General features: G+C 40.9%; 2 protein-coding genes across 3 annotated transcripts in view; one reads left to right on the top strand and one right to left on the bottom strand.

Annotated features, from left to right (window-relative positions):
* Positions 1-18,474, top strand: aff1 (AF4/FMR2 family, member 1). Its single transcript, XM_086186595.1, has 19 exons — positions 1-211; positions 2,716-2,836; positions 3,508-4,353; positions 8,343-8,384; positions 8,800-8,886; positions 9,780-9,813; positions 10,931-10,988; positions 11,902-12,034; positions 12,154-13,176; positions 13,265-13,353; positions 13,483-13,705; positions 13,821-13,891; positions 14,140-14,203; positions 14,309-14,445; positions 14,600-14,671; positions 14,942-15,035; positions 15,150-15,190; positions 15,269-15,486; positions 16,041-18,474. Exons 1-19 carry the CDS (start codon positions 195-197, stop codon positions 16,163-16,165), a joined length of 3,495 nt encoding a protein of 1,164 aa, XP_086042721.1. The 5' UTR covers positions 1-194; the 3' UTR covers positions 16,166-18,474.
* The window catches only part of LOC147243860 (macrophage mannose receptor 1), a 14,807-nt gene continuing 12,383 nt past the window's right edge, over positions 18,469-20,892 (bottom strand). For both annotated transcript variants that reach the window (XM_086186594.1, XM_086186593.1), the window contains 6 exons: positions 20,531-20,714; positions 20,175-20,423; positions 19,913-20,095; positions 19,744-19,803; positions 18,796-18,941; positions 18,469-18,718 (listed from right to left, as the gene is read on the bottom strand). In XM_086186594.1, the coding sequence (XP_086042720.1) occupies positions 18,674-18,718; positions 18,796-18,941; positions 19,744-19,803; positions 19,913-20,095; positions 20,175-20,423; positions 20,531-20,714 (867 nt within the window). In that variant the 3' untranslated portion in view covers positions 18,469-18,673. The remainder of the gene's footprint in view (positions 18,719-18,795; positions 18,942-19,743; positions 19,804-19,912; positions 20,096-20,174; positions 20,424-20,530; positions 20,715-20,892) is intronic.

Raw genomic sequence — 20,892 nt, forward strand, 5'->3', positions numbered from 1 at the left:
TCCAGTACGCAGAGAGTGTGGACGAGCCAAGCACTGTTAGCTGCGGACAACTATCTAAGAACGGCGGTGTGACAGTACGGATATTTAACAAATAATCTTCACCGGTAAAAAATGTGACCAAGTAAGAGGAAGACCTCGGCGAGGACTGTCAGGAACATACGACAGCCAACTTTGGTTGTTGTGAGAGGCGCACCATGGCATCTCAGCCGAGGTAGGCAGACGCGGCTAACTGCTAGCAGCTGGGCGCTAGCTGCTTTACAGGCGATAATTAGCTAACACGGCTAGCCTGCGGTCCTGTCAAGCTTTAGTTTGAAACTCTGTAGAAGTGTCTCAACTGAGGCAGGCTGATACATGGTGTGTGTTAACGTTTATATGTACGTGTGTGTGATATAAAACTGACAGACATTGCGGGGTGTTAGCTGGATAAGCAGTTCGAGGAGGAGGTGGAATCAGCTGGAAAGAGCGTGCTGGACGTTGTGGGTTTTTTTTTTTTTTTTTTTTTTGGAACCAGCTGGTCGACAGGGCTGTTTACGGCAGCTATTTAGCGTGAATGGACGCTCATAAGTTTAGTTTCTTAAACGAAAGTTTCTGTTTTATTTACTTGGATTAGGATAACTTGAGTTCGTTGACTTCTTCAGGACTATCATTTGACAACATTATGATGTGGCCTCAACTTTCTCGCTGCGTTCAGTCATTTTTCAGCAGAACACTTATTGAGGCTGTTGGACGGGAGGAACGTTATTCGACGCTTAAAGTTTGGGCATCGTGGCTCATTGTGAGCTCACTGGAAATGGACGAAGCTAAAATGAATCAAGCTACGTTTCTTTATATATATTTTTGAACAGATAGTATTGCAGTTTGTCCCACCAAGCGCAGTAAAGCCCCTCCCCCTCATGGAGTTGGTACAGCCTGTGGTCTAATGAACAGTGAAATGTAAACACACATTCAGGCATAGATCATATACAGGGTCGACTGGGGGGGGGGGGGGGGGACTCCTGAAAGATTGTATCTCTGGATATTTGAAAATCTGAATCATATGTTTCATGACTGTCATGAAAAAAATCTGCTACTCAATATCCTCTTATACAGCTTATACAGGTTTCCCCACGCTTAGTAGATAATGTAATATAGTAGCTTCAGGTTATTTTCCAGTCATGGAAAATCTTAAATGTCGGGGAGAAAAAAAAATGTTGTTTTATCCTCTATTTATTTTAGTACTTTTCTGTTTTCTTTTTGAATGAACTACTAGGTGTCATTTGTTGTTGTTTTTTGTCTCAGTGGTAATGTAATTATTGAAGCAATACTACACCCAAAAATTATGTTTTGCCTACAAAAAAATCCCCAACACATTGGAATATTGATCTATATTTTTCTGTATGTTTGTGAAACTAAAAAAACAAAACACACGATATAAATGGAATCAACATCCATGTATTACCAAAGTATTCAGTTGGTTAATAACTTATTTATTATCCCAGCTGTGACATTTACTGATTAAAATTAATTCGTCTCATTTCAAGTTTGAGTAGCAGCACTGTTATCCTTTGGGCCTTCCTGTGTTGTGCACTTTTTTTATTTCACTGTTAATAGTGGTGTCATCTGTAATTTAGTAATCAGAATGGTTTGTCAAATTATTTTGGTTTGTCAAATTATTTTATTTTGACAACGAAAGTGTGTGTCCTACTGCCAGTGTGCGTCATCAGGGATAATCTTCTGTGCAGCACTCAGATACTGATAGCAGATATCTAAGAGGTTGACCAATATTAAGATGTAATCAAGGGGTAGAAGATAAGGTTTTTTTTTTTTCCTGGACAGATTATATTGGATTAGAAATTCAATCCATTTGTAACAATTTTTGTTTAGTGCTTTTGATCTGTTTCTCAGAATTATTTTTATCTCTAAAAATAAAAGTCAAAATCCTTTTGGTTGTGGTTTGTTTCTAAGATTGGTGTGTGAGTTTAGTTCAGGTGTCCCCCCATGGGCTGACGATTGTGCTGCCCTTGTAGTTTGGACGGTCTCCCAGCTACATTAATGAGTAGGTGCCCATCTGTTTGGTTTTGCACCAAATGTGCGATGCTCCAGTTGTTGCCATGGAAGCAGCCCATTGGGGCTACTATTAATGAAGATGATCAACACTTTACTTTGGGGAGAAAACCACAAACTTCCAATACGCACTAATTTTTAGCCATCTTAAATATATTCTAAGTTTTAAAACATCGTTGATCCTGTTAGGTTGAAGTAAAAAACCTTTTTTTGGGGAATGCATTGACATCATCAGCAGCAGCAGCACTCACATTCATCTCTCTGATGTGTGGACTGGCTGCATGTCATCTTTGGGAGCCAGACAGAACAGAAAAAAATGTTGCGGCAAATCCTCATGGCGTCTGTGTGTCCAATTACTTTTATCTGTACAATGATGGGTGCTGTATTGTTCTCCCTTTGCTGCTCTGCCCCTTGGGTAGGTAAGTCATTCATTAGATGACATAATTCTGGTGCTCAAAACAGGAAAAACAATACCCCCCCCCCCCCCCCCCAAAAAATAAAAATATGTGCATGGGTCATCAGTCTCAGTCTAGTTAAGTGGTTGGATTCTTATTTAGACGGACTATTTTTACCTCTGGTATGTGATTGAGTAGTGATTTGTAGCATCGCGTTGAGAAGGATCATGAATGCCCTGTTCACCTAAGTTCCGTCTTTCTTTGCAATGCTCCACAGTTTATACGATGAGGAGAGAAATCGTCTTCGCCTCCGAGCATGGGAACAGAGGAATCAAGAGACAAGCCAAGCCAAAGAACTTAACCCTGATAATGTGCCACTTTTTGGGGAACCATACAAAGTAAGATTCACACAGTTGGAGTGAAATGATCTAAAGATGTTATTATCGTTTACTTTGTATTGTGTTGATTAATGTTAATCTTGCTCCATCTATGCACACAGTATTGTTCAACAGTTCTTCCTATCTTTCCTCATTCAGTACTCGTCATAAGTACAACGAGAGAGTTGTAATAATTGGATGCCACTCCCTCTCTAGGCTGCATGAGATCATTTGTATTTATAGCTAAATATTAACTTTTTTTTTGGTATCAGTTTGTGAAATGGTGTCAGCAAGACTCAAAAAATATATATATTTTTGTGACACGGAACGGCTAGTATACCAGTGAAAAGTGTTGTGATGGCAGCAGAAGGGAAGGTATTATGAGTGTTACATTATCAGGAAGACAAGACTTTGCCTCACAAAATCACACAAAAATGCACCAATTCTCTTGTCAATTAGGGCTGTGCAAGAATTTAACAGCAAATACAAGGTTACATTTTACATGGACCTATAGTTTTGCATGTAATGTAGCGTTTGTGTTTTGACTTTGCATACTAACTACATAACAAAATTATGAGACTTTTTATTTTCAAATATGCAAATTGAGAACTTCTTAGAGAGGATTGTTCAAACATTTAGTCAATTATTATGTAAAGTTAATATAATCAAATATTTTCTTTTCTGCCTTTTAGACAAACAAAGGAGATGAGCTTTCTACTAAAATCCAGAGGATGCTGGGCAATTATGAAGATGTGAATAATCCTAATCCCTTTGCCACTGAGCCTTTACCAGCTTCTACTTATGTAACCTTCTCACAGTCTGATCAGGGTCAGCCAAACACAGAAAAGTCAGCCAAACCACCATTCCATGACCAGGTCCATTACACATCCACTCAAAATCAAGCAGTCTCCTCTAGTAGCAGTTACCCCTCTCAGGCCATCAGGGCGTCCACTGCCCCCTCCTCTCCTAATCCCCATGGACGTTCATCCATGTTGCCAAAGGCTTCCATGAATCACAACCAGGGCAGTCACTCGGCACAACAGAAGAAGGGTGAAGCTTTCTCAGATCTCAGGGAGCGTATGAGCCTTCCTCAGGAAATGTCCGCTCCGTCTCCTGAAGCTAAATCACTACCTTTCCTACATTCCACTGAGGATAACACGGAGCCCAAAGACACACTTCTTAAGGACACCTTTGATTGGCATCAGCTCCAAGAACCCACAGATCACCCCTCTCCCACCACCACGGATGTTTCCACAGTTAATCTGAAGCAGTCCCCTAAAGATGGGTCTATGCCTCAAGCCAGCAAGGGTAGCACACTACCCTCACAGACCTTCCCACCTCTGCTGTCGTCTAAGCAGCCCAGTGTGGTCATGACCCAGAAGCCAACAGCATATGTTCGGCCCATGGATGGTCAGGACCAGGTGGTCAACGAGTCACCTGAGCTCAAGCCTTCACCAGAGCCATACGCGCCTCTGCAGGAGTTGGTGATCAACAAATCTGACCATGGCAAAACAAAGACACTGCCTCAGTTTTTGGAGGTGAGTATTATATCTTAGGTCTATAATTTGATACATTAAAAGAATTTGGATTCAGATGACAAAGCATTAGGTAATAGTAAAAGATGGATTAAATGAAAAAAAATCTTACTAATAAAGTAATAAAGCCTAAAAAATGTCTCAGCCATTATGACACTTTTTCTTGTACAGAACCATACCGAGCATAATGCTGATCCAAGTGTGTGAATTTATAACGCATTCTGGAGTTCGGCAAAAGAGTCAGGGTTGGAATTAACTCTTCCACCTCTCTTGCTGTCCCATTCACACAGATTCAGTGTAGTTAGCACCGCTGGATCGTAGGTGCTTTGATTCGTTCTTCCGTCCCATCCCAGATAGAGAGATATAAGAGTGCTGGGATAGATGGGTCCTTAAAGAACTGCGTAGTAGAGGTTAATATTACAAAACAAGATGAGAGAACCTTCCAGACCCCCCCCCCCCCAAAAAAAAAGGTTTTGCCATGAGTGAGCACTTCCAATTATTCTGCTCACATTGGTGCCCCCAGGATTGTTAATTGGCTGGTTGTTATTGTTGTTGTTGTTGTTGTTGTTGTTTTCCCCTTTAATTAAACCTTAGTGATGAGTCTCACCACAATGTCATCTGTACAGTTGGAACAGCACGTCTTGTAAATTCAGATGGATTCTGATCAGCTGTTTCCATCTTTATATAAACCCTCTGTGCCACCAGAGTAATGATGGTAGAAGGTTTTTTTTTTTAAAACGACATTTACAGTTGTTGTTGTTGTTGTTGTTGTAGTCATTGTCCTTAATGTGGGCAGACTTTAAAGACCTTTCCAAGAACTGTCAGCAGTTGTACTTTTACACATGTACCACTAATCCAACTGAATCCTTGCAGTACTTCCAGAGTGGGTGAGGTGACAGGACAAGTGAGGTTATTCGCATCGCTGTTGTCAGGACTTTTCTTTTACTGCACTAAGAGGATCATGTCTGCTGATCTGGGATGTTCCCTGAAACATTGACATAGTTTTGATATTTCTGCTCGCCTGTTCAAAAGGTCTTGGACTTTCTTTGTTATGGAGACTTGGGCTGAACTCCCGTTCAACTCTATTCATCTGCTCTGACACGTATAAACACACAACCCTTGCACCTGCAACACCTCCCATCTCATCTCACTGTGCTGCAGCAGCACAGCACTGCTGAATAAGCCACTATTTCCCGGTTAAGAGTAATTTACTGCAGGAAAACTAAGCAATTACTTTTTACCTTCGCCAAAGAGGTTATGTTGTCAGGGGGCTGGCTGTGTGTGTTTGTTAGCAGGATTACACAAAAACTGCTGGCTGAAACCTGATGGATGGAGTTTGGACCAAGGAAGAACCCATTAAATTCTGGGACAAATCCAGATTTCACTTTACGAGATGGGCCATTTTCAATAGCTTCATAAATTTCACAGGAAATATTCGGGCATATTTGTAATAGTTCATATTTCTCATGGAAATATGTCTAGACACATGTGAGTTTCAGTCATAGATTTACATACAACACCAAGCTGGGCTATTGGCTTTGGTGGAGGTTCAGCCTTCTCTTAGCGAGAATCAAGTACATTTTTATAGTGCCAGCAGTGACTTTATGAGTGGGTATGTCATTCTTCATTAACAGTGTGTGACACCCTCTGTTGATGATAATTTTAATTAAAGCTGCTGGGCTTAATGTGTGAGATGCAACTTCATCAATTTAGACAGCCTGTAACTATAATAAGCTGGAAGTAAATCATTAAAAAAAAAAATCAATTGCTGTATCTCCATATAACGAGCATTTATCACATCGCTCTGCTTTCTTTTGCTACGGTATCTCTACTCTTCATTTCTTCAAAGCTGATGTGAGAAGAAGTTTTAAGTCACACCAACAATCATTCTGGGGACACAATGTTGGATTTTTTTGCAGAAATGCATGTATTTTAGGACTAATTCCAGCCAACAGCGATTTACACACATCAATATTTACACACATCAATATTATCTATCTAAAAGTAAGTTTGATATGCACATTTGGAAAAAACATAAAAGTTGTGACTCTGAAAAGGTAATGGTTCTTTGTAAAATATCAGATCAATCTATTAAAAAATGTCAATGACGTATGTTATCACACATTCCTAAACATTCCTGCTTAATAAAAATAATAAGAGACTGCATATTATTATTATTGTTATTACTATCGTTACTACTGCTGCTATTATTATTATTATATTATCATCATTGTTATTATTGCTTCTATTATTATTATTATTATTATTACTATTGTTTTACTATATTATTATTATATTATATCATTATTATTGTCAAAATAATAACAATTAATATTATTATTATTCCTGTTACTATGCACATATACAAAATCACATTCAGGCACACACAGGCACACGCGTGTGTGTGTGTGTTTATATATATATATGTATGTATATGTGTATATATATGTATGTATATATATATATATATATATATATATGTATGTATATATATATATGTATATATGTATGTACGTATATATATATATGTATATATGTATGTACGTATATATATATATATATATATATATATATATATATATATATCTTTTCTTTTCTATACAGTTCTATTTATGTCTATTCTTTTTACCTTTATGGCAACAGTGCTGTGAATGTTTAGGAGATTGCAATTTCCCTGGTGGAACGTCCAAAAGGGATTAATAAAGTAATCTATCCGTCTGTCTGCGTAAAGCACACGTTTGGAGTGATGTGAGATATTTGTTACATGGAAAATGAACAACAGTGAATAACAGCCACAAATTAGGGACGTAAATGAGAGTGCGCAAAACACCTGCCATAAAAAATCCATCAGCACGTTCCTCCACATCACTCGTCCTCAGCACGGTTAAATAAAGTGGAAGAACTAATGTGATCACAGTTGCAGGACAGTACAAAGATGCCATTGGTCAAGGAGTCGAGGTCCTTTAAAAACACACAGCACAAATGGACAAATCTATATCTAGATTACAGTTTATCTGGTGTGACAGGCTTGCATGAGGTAAAGTAAACACAAATAGATTATGATTGTCCTGAAGTGTAAAACAAATCATTTTACCCAATTTAGAAATATTGATTTATACGTTAGTGTGGATGTTTGCTATTTGCATGTTTTTAAAAGAACAGTGCAGTAATTTTTTTCCATGTTGTCTCAGTCAGTTGGAATACCACAGTGCCTGTGGTTGGTGCTTTGTATGTGTGTTTGACCTCAGCTGCCTCTGATAACTTCAGTCGTGGGCTTTTCAGTAGTACAATAAATGAGCTTTGTCACCAACTTACATAACTGCTCTGTGGACCCTTTCAGTTATCTCAAACACTGTCCGTTCTGAGAAGAAAACTGAAAAAGAGGTCTTTAAAACAAAGTGGAATCTAGCATGTTGACTTATTCACAGTATTTATCTGATGTTGGCTCTCTGATAATGGATGTTGTGTCACTTCTGTTTCAGGCTGTCGTCAGTAAAGATGTGGAATCAAGATATTTTATAAAAACTTCTTTGTACTGTTTTGTCTGCTCCAAATTTACAAGCATGGGGCGAAACTAGCGTAGGAATCGATGTTCGCGTACAATATTTCCAATTTTTAATATGTCAGTTTTTTTTAATTGAAAGCCTTATAACAAAGATGAAATGATTTACAAGTTAAAGGTGATTAGTCTCAGCATATTAATCTGGTGATTAGCCACATGGCTGCTTTTGTATAACAAGCAATCTTTGCCACAGCAGTTAGGGCTGTTTGGATGCACATGTATTTATCAATCACATCCACCTCATCCACTGCAAGGAGTGAGCTATCGGAGGTGTTAATGGAGGCAGTATAAAGGCAAATACCATCAACGGCCTCCCCTGTAAAATATTAGCTCCTAAACAAATCCTCCTATGTTTGTTTTTCATTTTGAAATGGTATAAAGATTTTTCACTGTGCTCGAAACTCCATAATTATTCCTTTCCACTCCACAGACGAGGACAACTGAAACTCTGTGTGTGGAGGACATCTTGAAGGTAAGTCCAGCTAAGGAACTGTTGGTTTATAGACGACACCTAAATGAAAAGGAATAGATATTCAGGTCAGCAATATTTCAGAGGCATATATACTTAGTATAGTTTTAGCCGAAGGCGCCATATGAATTCAGATACTCAGGAAAATCGTAAAGGAATTTCTTCAAATTTGACTCAAGGATGAACCGACTGGTGGTCAAAGGTCAAGGTTACAGTGAGCTCCCAATACTTGATAAACAGCAGGGAGTTGGAGATGTGGCTGCTGCTGTTTGCTTTTCAGTAGAATGTAAATAATTCATATTAGGTTGGATCTGATTTTCATATGATGTTGCAGAGTTCCAGATGCAGAGGACCTCTGTGCTGTATGCTGAACTGCTGGGGTCAGTACTAACCTTCAGTATCTGCCTTGTCTTTGCAGGAAATGGCCCATGCATTGCCTCCTCTCCTGACAGCTATACACATAACAGGCTCAGACAAACCCTCAAAGTCTCCTGCCCCAGCTAAGGTAACAGCTTAACAGTTCATGGTAAACTTTCACCAGAGTTATATCCTTTTTTATGTGGGTAGTACAAGTAAATGGTTAAATGTTTGTGATGCAAAATGCATCATCAAGTGGGTATTTTCAGATCTAGGGCTGCTGTTGAACACTGTGGTGACATTCTAATCTCTTGCTACGGGCATTTTGCTCCGTCGGGTTGGGCAGAAGATGACCTCAGTTGCTCTTCTCCACCAACCAATGATCTCAGTCAGGCTTCATTTATTTCAAAAGTATTTGTATCTTCCTTCTGATAGAGAGCCCAGTTGTATGAATAGAATGAATATCTTTCCAGGGAACAAATTCTTCCAACAGCTGTGAGCATAAAATCAACAGGTCTATATACGTAGAACAAGGGTGTTTGGTTATTTCATGTGAAACCAGTGCATCAATAAGGCCCAAGGATGCCAGATCAAGCGGGTGTTTCACAGGGCACCAGTAACTCAGGTGAATATCCTTCTGAGATTCCCAAAGGATCATTTTGAATAGTTAATTAGACGTCCAAAAGTGTCAACTTGAGGCCAGATTTACAAACAAGAAATTAACGGTTAAGGTTGAGTATGGATCTCGTTTTCTGTGTGGACTCAAGCTACATCATTGATGTCCTTGGTTCCTGTGAAACATGGGATTTGCTAACACCCCCAATACAGTGTCTTTTAATGTAAAAGGTGTATTTTTGCAAAATGTTAGGACATCAGCTCTATAAAAGGAAATATTATCAGGTTATAACTAATAAAACATTTAGTTTCATTGTCTTAAGGTTTAACCAATTGTCACTTTTATTTGGTATAAATCTAGTACTGGAAAAATGTCTACCTCTGGTCAAAGTCTGGTTATTTTTGTTGTTGTTTTTTTCTTCACAGGAAACAGAGCAAGTCTCTTCATGTCCAGGACAAAGTGAGTAAAGAGGGAATGAAGAAGTAGAATTCAGGCACAGGGAGAACATGATAATAACATCAAAAAAAGGTGGAAATTGTGATACTTGATGATGGAAAATCAACACTGCATGCAAACTAGGGAGAGAAAATGTTCCATCTGGAGGTGACACAGGCAGGCAGATTGATCTGTCAACACAAAACTGTACAACCTAAAGACAACATTGGATGTTTCGTTATTGTTGGAACCCAAATCTCTTCTTTTCCTCTCTTCTCAGCCCCGTTTCCATGGTAACTTGTTCTAACCGCTTTGGTTTACTCTTCTGGTCACAAAATGCAGAGGGGAGAAACAACCCTACAATTTTATCTGAAATTAATATTAACTAGAAGAGATGGGCACTTAGAGTGATAGAAGAACACCAAGAGTTCACTATTCGCCTCTTCTGTCTCACTGCGCTTATTCATCGATATTTACTTTTTTCCTGTAACTTGTGTACATTCGTACTTATTTATACCCATTTCGGGACGTTTCCTGTCTTCTTCCTTGTAATTCATTGAAATGAAATCTGCAGCGCTAATTTTATCTGTCCCTCGGAGGTTGCAACAAAAATAAGCAGAAAATTCATAGTTGTTAGTCAGACAAATTGTGCAGGGTTTTGCCAATATGATTAAATGAATTATTCTTTGGCTAAATGACTCTCAGTTGTTCAGAGTAATATTAATCAATTATTAAGACAATATTATAAGTCATTGTCTCCGGTGTCCATGAAATAGGGTGTGTATTTTGTTTTTTGTTTTTTTGTTTGGGGGGGGGGGGGCGGTTTCAATAACTGAGTGGTTATTTATGTGCAAATGGTATAGAATTCAGGAGGGTCTGGAAATCCTCAGACTTCAAATCTTCTAGAGTGAAGTCATAATGCACTGATCCGATTTTCCAGTTCATAAGTAAGTTGATGTCATGTAGTTATTGGCCCTCGGGATGTCCTGGTATATCACTTTTGACGTTTTATATATCATTTTCTTCTTATGATTTAGTTGGTTATAATTTGTTCAGTGTGCATTAATAAGCAAGTTAATTGGTTGGAAAGAGGATTGTTGTCAAGTCTTCATATCGGCATGTTCTACTTCTGCTTTTCCAGAAAATCATGGCTACTCTTCTACAGATCCATCCCAACTCAATCTGCAAAGCTCTTCTTTGTAAGTGGCTTCTCTTTTCCTGCAATTTCATAAAATCTGACTCTTGAAAGTGGGAGACACAAGGTCTACTGACAGCCACTGCACTTGAAAAAGCTGGCTGAGTAATGCTTAATTTCTATGCTGTGTGATGAAAACAGTGTTTTAAACCAGTTGGATTTATGGGTGGAGAAAATAGATAAGTGGATGCATAGCCATTTTCTCACGAGATATAAATTCTTGATGAAAAAGATACATAATCTGAAATATAAAATCACCACTAGCACTGCCTCAGTGGGTGTGCAGTCCCCGCGTCCACTCTCCCGCAGCATCTTTCATGGGAGATGCAGTTGTTGACAGTTCAGTTTTCAACAAAGAAGAAACATGAGGTGAAACATTCTTTCACTCTGTTGCAATGTGTAGTGAACAATAGAAGGAATCACACAAAGTCAAGTAGAGGGATCAGATTACTGCAATAACATTTTGACCCTCATTGCATTGTTCATGGTAATCCAACTATTAATGTTATAACTACTAATTTACCGCAGCAGAAATATACAGTCGTACGTTCCACGATCAGAAGATGAGGATGCATTAATTGTCATTGAATCGTGGTCCTTTTGATTTGGAATCAAAGTCGCGGGGAGAGATTTCCCGGTTCCAGCTCTTCTGACCATTTCAAATGAGCTGGTTGCGGTCTGCTGTGATTAAACTTGGGTCACACACATCACCAATCAGACAATGTTACAGGTGAAAAATGCTCAACACATATCCTTTTTTGAGCAGTTTTGGTTTAAGAAATTCATTGTTAACTCCTCCAACCATTTGTTTACCAGCCTGGACATGCAGAGCACATGCTAGTTACCTCACTGTAACAGTAACAGTACTCTGTGAAATCATTGTGGCGTTTGTCATTGTGCTTTGCTGTGTACTGTAGGTCATTTGAAGCAGCACATTCCAGTGGGGTAGAGTCTGCGAGCTCCAGTGACTCAGAGCCTAGCTCAACATCTGACTCGGACAGCGACAGTGCCACTGAGAAGCCACCCCAAGTGAGCAGCTCCAAAAATGAGGTCATTAGTTTGTGTGTGGATGGATGGAGAGATAGATAGATAGATAGATAGATTGATTGAAGTACTCCAACTGCCTTTGCATTTCTGCATGTTTTGAACCTTAAATTTTGTCTTTGTAGCCTGAAGCAGCAGCACGTGGCAACTGGCTGTTGGGGAAGTGGCTCAGTCCCAGCCAGCAGAACTCCAGCTGTGAAAGTCAAGGCGCTGCACGCGACTGTGGGAGCCCCTCTCACAAACAGCTACAGACCACTCAAACCTCAAAGCACTCCAGTGTAGAGGTGATCGACCCCATCAGGGAGTCAAAGCCTCCGCTTTCTTCACATCAAAAAGAGCTCAGTGGCAACCTTCCCAAACCCCAGCAGTGCAGTGAACGCTCTCATGATAACAACATAGAAGGCAGCCAAAATTCCCCTTCTGTAAATCTGAATGGTTGCAGCAGTTCCGGGAATCTTTCAAGAAACATATACCCCTTCAGACCAGTGAAGGTGCTTGGTTCAGATCAGACTGAAACGGCTCTCAGTGTGAAACCTGTGGAAGTTGTAGCCACTCGAGAAAAAGACCCCTGTTTTACAGATAGACCCAAGGTGAAAACGAAATTTGGACACTGCAACAAAAGTAAAGTTAGCAATGATGCTAAAAGAAACAATAAGAGGACATTTAAACACACTTCACTTGACAAGCGAAAGGCTGATGAAGCCACGCTGGTCGAATCTGCTGGACAGTGTCCAAACTGCAGTGCAAAACATCCTAACCCCTGCTCCTGCCACACTCAAAGTGCTCCTCTGCCTGACCGGCTGTCTCCTGCCTCACCCCTCAGAATCACTTGTAAACCCAAGTCAGAGATCATCTTCCAGAAGGGTGCCAAGATGCCTCACAAACTCTCTTCTTCAGCAACTCACAAGCACTCACAGAAAACCAGGAGTGTGGCAAAGGTTTCTCGGGACCTCCGTCAGCCTCCAAGATCGCTGCTGGTGAAGATTGACTTAAGTCTGCTCTCACGAATCCCAGTCACAGTCTCCGGTGTTCACCAAGTCACAACCCACAACACAGGGCCAACAGCACTGGTCATAGAGCAACAAGAGAAGGGCAGCGTTGCACCGTTCAAGCACCCAAAAACCAGCAAAAAGAGTGTATCTCAAAATGTGAGGCACATCAGGGTCTGTTGTAGTAAAAGTGTGTGCATTATTAAATTCCTGTTTGCATTGTAACATCTGGTTTGATGACTTCTAGGTGGAGGTAGATGATAAAACTCTTCCCAAGAAGAAACGAAAATTGGAGAAAAAGACTACCTCATCAACTAATGCTCCGATCAAACTGGAGTAGGTCCCCTAAGAAACAAGTGTCCCATTTTTTCATTTATGAGGAGTGACTTGGTTCACTGTTTCCGCAGTCCCCCCAAGCCAAGAATTCTGTTGGCTCAATAAGTGTGTTGATCTTGTTTCCTACAGACGTCCCAGCAATCCGCCAGAGAACAAGGTGAGAAAGAAGCCCAAGAAAAAACCTGCACATTTGCAGCAGCCTCCAAATCCCAAAGACACCAATAAAGACTCAAAGTCTCACAAGCATTCTGAAGAGACTCGGGAGTCTCGTAAAGAGGTGGTGAAGAATAGAGACTCCAGCAAGCACAAGAAGGGTAATGGAAAACACAAAGAGCATCCACATAATGAAAAGGTAACCTCCAAGTTATTAGCACCCTCCAGTACGCTTTTACTGAAGCTGATTTAGAAGGCATATTGGTTTTAAGAATACTTTGTGATTGTAGAACATTTTGTTTTTATGTCGGCAGAAGCCCCCGCCATCCTCACAGCCCACCAGGGAAGCTGCTATCAACAGGCCCTTACTCAAATTTGAGGACAGGTGAGGTTCCCTTCTGGGGAAGTTTGTGATTGTTCATAAAACTTGCTTCCAAAAAAAACTTAGTTCATGTGATGTTACTTGGTGCCACCTGATGGGAAAATGTTAAAACCGCTTTCTTTAAAAACTAAAATTAAAGAGCGGCTGGTGTTGTGTGTTAGCTGTAAATAGTGTGTTACCTAAAAATAAGACCAAATGTGTGTCACCTTGAGAATTCCTCTGTTGTTTCTCATTGCTTCTTTCACCTGTAGACAGTATCCAGTGAAGCATTACATAAAGGAGGCCAAACGGTTGAAGCACAAAGCAGATGCAGAGGTAACTTTCTCTCTTTATTTAATTCTTTCTCATAAATTAATTCTGGTCTTTGCAGCAATACAAGTTCCTAATAACCCAATTGAACTGTCAATGTTTTCTCCTTAGTCAGATAAGCTCAGTAAAGCTTTCAACTACCTGGATGCAGCCATGTATTTCATTGAGAGCGGCATTGCCATGGAACGAGATCCACAGATTTCAATGTCTTCCTACACAATGTTCGCAGAGACAGTAGAACTCCTCAAGTAAGAACACACTCCCGCGCTAATAGCTGCCGTTTTAACTGTTGGACAGCATCAGGAGACACTCATACTTACCAACTTTAACATCAAGGTTTTTGCTACACATCTGAATGAGATTCCTGCTTTAGTTTTACCACCACGTTTTCCTTTGTCGCAGGTTTGTACTGAAACTGAAAAACTCAGTGGATCCCTCTGCTCCACCCTCGGAAAAGGACTTTTTAGCTTTATGGTAAGGTGCTCCGTACAGGGGTTGTCTTTGCTTTGAGACCTCTTTGGGATTTTGTGATTGCCACCGTGTGTGTGTGTGTGTGTGTGCGTGTGCGTGTGTATGTGTGTATCCTGAGAGTTATTGATACTTAATTTTGTGGTAGCTCGGCATAAATTAGATTAACTTCTCAGTTGTAGGACTTAATAATGCAGCAACTGCAAGTGTTTGAAGTCTGTTGGCGGTGATGAATCAATAAAAATCTGAATGATTGACATTGACTGTGTCTTGTAGCTTGAAGTGCCAGTCTCTCCTGCAAATGGCCATGTTTCACCACAAACACAAAACCGCTCTCAAGTATTCAAAGACCCTCACTGACCATTTTAATGTAAGTGTTGAAATTTATCAGCAAATTTAGCTATCTTATGAATACTAAATGTAAGTAGTTGTATAGCGTCATCAGTTCATTCTTTTTGTGGACTAACTTCTTACTTCTTAACAGAACTCTCAGGCAACACAGGATCCTTCAGTTCTCGCATTAAAGTAAGTCATCTCCTTCCCATTGGACAGGTTTGTCGTAGCAAGCGGCCATAGCTCTTATTTTCCTCCCTTTTCTTGCAGAGGAGCAAACACCCCGTCCCCCATGCCGAACGTACCGTCTCCAGCCAGCACATCCAGCAGCTCCAAACCCAGTGGCAGCGGGCTGATTGTTGGCAGCACCGTGGTAGTTCCCCAAGCCATTGAACAAGTGGCATTCACCTACGTCAACATCACCACATTGTTCCTGAGCGCTCATGACCTCTGGGAGCAGGCAGAAGAGCTGGCACACAGAGGCAGCGGTAAGGAAAGATGGAAGAGGGCCAGAGTTGTTGGAGATTATAAACTAAAAAAGAATGTAAAGCAGCCAAGAGTTGTCATGCATGGATCAGGATTTGATTTAAGACCCAAACCCACCTGAACAGGTATGAGAGCTTAACAACCCTAACCTAATAAATCACCAAATTGGTGCTTTATTGATATGTATTAGTATTAAACTGACGATAGTATCACACTTGTAAGGAGGGCTGATCTGACGTTCTGCTCTCTGCTGCTGTGAACAGAAACGGCCAGCACCTGCTCAAATGTGTGACAACAGGCGAAGTAGACACAATAATATTTAAAAAACAAAACATGAACTCTCTCTTTCTCCCTCAGTTTCTCTCACACACTTGCATGTTGCTTTTGTCATTTATTTTGACCACCTCAAAGGTCAACCTGCAGGCTGTGGGCCAACCACACATCATACATTTTTGATTTTTAAAGAGAGAAAAGGGTCTGAAACAGGTCTGATGATTATCCTGTCGATCAGTGATCAGTGTCTTAGTTCCACTAATGGGAGATGTCTTTGTTTCAGGTATGTTGACAGAACTGGACACTGTCATGGGCCCACTGAGCCTAACTTCCAGCGTGAGCTCTCTGGTCCGTTACACAAGACAAGGTGTCCTCTGGCTCAGGCTGGACAGCCAGAAGGTAAAGTGACCAAGCGTCTCCTCCTGCCGCCGCTGGAATGTAAACTAAACCACTGAGCTGCCTCTCGCCTGATTTGACTTCCCTCCGGTGGCTTTAATGCTGATACCCGTCTGTCTCTCGAGTGTGTTTGTCTCATTGCACATGGACTTGAACTCATCTCATCCAAAGGTAGACGCACGTCATCTCATATTTGTTCGTAGCACTAATCGTGGAATTTCCACTGGACACCCATGTCGAACGTTGCACTTGTAATTGCCTAAGTGTCCATCTATCAGGTGACGATATGAAATCAAATCAGGGCTTTATTCAGGATTGACTAAATTAGGATGGGAACACTTTTTTAATTTAGCCGTTTCACGTAGTTGTCATCACAACTTTTGTTAATAATGATATTTTTATGACTCCCAAACTCTGACAAGGTCTAAACTAACACTTGGAAAGGCGTTTGAATAATTTCTAGATCATTTCAACCAATCAACACAGTTTATGACCGTTTGATTTAATACCTTCTAAAAAAGAAATAGTGTAAGAATGTTAAATTCAGGTTTGAATCAAGGTTTTCTGTCATTTTTTAACCACTAATCACTATCAGGATCACACGTGACTTTTTATATCACATTGTAACTCACAGTACAGGTCCCTCTTGTTCCTCTGGAGGAGCGGTGGTCTGATCTCATGTAGGAAATCAAATACATGGAAAGGGTCCTTTTTAAAATATGATAAAGGGTCAATTAATTAACGAAAGCAAATAACTTGTTGATTTCCAGTTTTGCAGAAATGATTGTTGTCACATGTTCAGAGCTGTTTATTCAACCATGATGGGAATGGAGTTGGAAACCCACTTGTGCAGTGTTGGTAAACACCTACACTGCATCTGTTTGTCCCCCAAGCATGAAAATGGAACGTGGGTTGAAATCAAGATCTGGACATGTGCAAATTATAATCTGCATATGAGTTATGAAGTGAGGACCGGTTTTATCACGTGGGGAGACGTCCCTGCACCACATTTTCAGCTGCTAATGTGAAGACGACGTCAGTGTGGATCAACTGCAGCCACAGTGGATTTCATAGCGTGACCATCTCTTCTCCAGGCCTCTCCTTCTGCTCTTGTAAGAAGTTAGAGTTGTGATATTTGTTAGGGCTGGCAGGCGAGTGACTCATGACGTCACAATGTTTTGGTGTTTCTGCAGCTCCGTGTGGTGGGAGACGTTTTCTTTTTCTGGCTGTAAAACCTTCGCTGATAATGTTTGTCAGACCAAAGCAGACTTGATTATTTTTATCTTATTCTCGCCATCTTTTCACAAAAATCGCACTTTTCTTTTTAAATGAAAATCACAAAAGTCTCTAAGGAACCATCTGAACTTTCTTGTAATAAGTGCTCAAGAACAAATGTTACAGCAGCCTTTCTTGTCACGGTGGATGGAAGGTTGGCTGCCAGTTTGAGTTTCAAGTGTCGTGGGAATACCATTAGTTTAACAGGTATGAAAGTACAGTTGTGTTTTTCACCAGTGAGCTGCTCTCCTATGAATGTTTCCCACACTTTTGAGTTGCAAAATGTCTCCTGAATGTCTGGGAGTAGGTTGAATGGCCGTAGCTGACGAGTTGAGTGTTGGTGGTTAATTTCAGTGAGCTGTTGTACTCAAGGTCACCCAGGAACAGCAGGACGTTGCTCGTCTTCACTCTTGTTTAGTGTAACTTCAGTTCTGAGCAACAAAGCATGAACAATTATGGCTTGATATACTTATCACAGTCTTGTTAATACTAAATTAACCAGTATGGAATAGAGAGAAACATTAGACTAATGTGTTTCTTGAAATGAGTGCCATTGTGTTTTGAAATGTTTTGCTAATTAGTTGGTGTGTGTGCAATTACACGATAAAAGGGCTATACAAGGATCACCAAGTGTTCCGACCTTTATTTTCTCACAAAGTGATATTTTTTTAAGTATCGAGTGCGTACACTGGTGCCATGGCATTTGGGATTATTTTTATGTACAGCAGGCTGCTCTCACGATGGACGTCTACGCTACACACCAGTTGCAACGCCATATTTTGGCTTTTGACACGAGTACTGCAACTTCATCTATTTTTGGATGTTAGTTTTCTTCTCCAACCTCTAAGCTTTGTTTCCATCATTCTTACAACTGCTGGTGTTTTGTTTATGAACGATTCAGCAACCACAGATGATGATGATTTAGTGGAACAATGTTCAGAAAGGCCTTTGAAGATGAGCTTTTCCTTTTGTGAAAGATGTAAAGACTTTGTGTTGCAGTGTACAGAGATGATTAAACACTGGAAGTGAACCACTGTTGTTTATCTTTATTTGTCTCAAAGAACCAGATTTACACAACTTCATATTTTTACAGTTAATTACATCTACAACATTTCTGAAAAAAACGGTATGAAAGGGTCAGTGCTTGATTTTTATTAGTGCGTTACAATATATACAACACCGCTAAATCTGCCACTCTACATTATCACTGATTCTTTTCTTTTTTTTTAAATGTCGTACCAAAAATTAGGTGTCTGATTCCCCTGGGAAATTTGGGTTGCTGAAAGCAGGCTGCAACAGAACAAATGACACAATTTAGTGTTTGCACCTGTAAACGACTTCTCACGCAACCAAAAACCGAAACTTACCACGTCGATGGTACTGGTTGTTCTTGTCGGCAGGCTCAAGTCGCTCAGCTTATATCCTCGCACGCTGAAGAGGTAGTAGAGCAGCCCGGCTATCAAGGAGCAGATCAGGACGGCCGCAATGATGGCACCGGCGATCACCCCTCCGTCTGTGGACACACAGCTGGTGAGTGCTGTGAAACCCATTCAGCACTTCAGTTGCAACAGTTCACTGAAATTTTACTACATTTTGCCATACCATGTTTTGTTTTTTTTTAAACCCTCTGATATGTTTTTCGGTTGAAACCTCAGGTCTCAGCCTTTGGCTTCATCGTGGTCATCCACGAGGTCCGATAAAGTTCCTCCACATTCCACAAGTTTTGTTGACCTTGTTTGACCTTTTCATTCTGGTGCGGGAACATTTTACTGTGAATTAATGCTCCTTCACCGCTCTAAAACCAGTAGAGGCCCAGTGCAACTTCCTGCGCTGGGTACTGGTTCAGAACACAGAAGAACTGGTCTCTGGTATGTGGTATTCGTCTGAGGAGATTAAGTTAACTTGGGGTAGCAAAGAACTTGTCATGAGCCTAAAATGTTTGACCCATTTGCAACATCAGCACGAGACGTTCTCGACCATTTTGGACCGAAAAAACTCAACCTTATGTTTCCACATTGATTTAGAAACTTTTAGAGAAGGTTAATGACTCTTGGTTATCATGTCTGTTTTGTAGATTTTATTCTTTCCTGTTTCAACTGACTTTAAAGTCTAGAATGGCAGCAGTGCAAAGTCTTGTTCCAGGCCTGATAAATGGTGTGGTACCAGACCAGATAGATCCTCATGGCTACCAGTGGTGTAGTTCTAGCTAGTATCAGCTAGTTCTGATCCTGGTATCAGGATCAGAACAATTTCATGCCAGCTGTAGAAACCAGGTAGAGGAAGTTAGAGAGAATGTAACATTTTATCAGACTCACGGTTGACTCCTGGTCCATCAGTGGGAATAACAGGGTTTCCATCATCGTCTGTAGTATAGTCTGAAAGAGTTTCAGAGACAGGAGCTCATATTCCAGTTAGAATTGTATAATTTTATGTCACCTGACCACTTTGAAAACCAGAAGCTTGATTGAAACAAGATCTTCTTACACTGGCGGTGGCGGCATGCAAACCCTCTCTTCTGCATGCAGTTGTTGTCGTTCCAGCGTCCGTCTGGGTACATCTCCACGCAGTTCTCCTCACCTACATTACCGGGCTGGAAAGCGGCGTTGGGCTCACCAGGAGCCCAGTTGAGGAAGCCCAGAGGGGTCTTGTCAGTCCAGCCCCAGCCAACTAGAGACCCACACATATCCTCCATGAGTAAAATTTCACACATTCTAGACCTAAATCCCAACTGAGCTGTGTGTCTCACAGTTGCGGTCCCTGGTGAGGCCGATCCAGACGTGGTGAATCTTGGTGTCATTGAGGCTCCTGATGAACTCGACGTCTGCCCTGCTGTGGATGGACACCAGCTCCCCCTTGGCTAACTGACAGTAATGCCTGGAGTCCGGCCAAGAGAAGCCCTGTTTACCGTTGTAGACGAAGTAGCAGTACCTGCCGTAGGGTTTGAAGGATGGCAGACACTTCCCGTCACCTGGGGCGGGAGTTGGGGGTGGTTTCTCTGGGGGATGAGATCAATGTCACGAGTCTAAAAACAAAACCACGAGTGGGAGGAAGCAAAAAAAAAAAAAAAAGGGGGGGGGTGTTAATGTGCAGTGTGTTAAATACCTGAGGAGACCTTGCAGATGTAGGCTTTGGTTTGGTCGCACTTGGTGTCGTTCCAGGTCCCGTGAAAAAACGGGGAAGCGTGCATACTCACACAGCCCTCATCCTTGATGTTACTGGGCTCTCCGGGGCCCCACTGAGTGAAGAATACCGGCCAGCCATCGGTCCACATGTACGAGCCGTCATCCTGCATCACAAAAGCCACTCAGTGATCCAAGTCTGCTATCTGGTTAATCTTATCTAGTTGAAAAGTACTGATGAGGCAGAGGTCCTGGAATTAGATACAGTCAGATCAATCAGGTTGCTGAACATGTTTGTCAAGACCTTTTTCTCCAACAGATGATGATTTTTGAGAAGGGAGATTT

Source organism: Aulostomus chinensis, chromosome 19 (assembly GCF_037954235.1).
Source record: "Aulostomus chinensis isolate RoL2024-O1b breed Wild chromosome 19, RoL_Achi_v1.0, whole genome shotgun sequence".
NCBI lineage: Eukaryota > Metazoa > Chordata > Actinopteri > Syngnathiformes > Aulostomidae > Aulostomus > Aulostomus chinensis.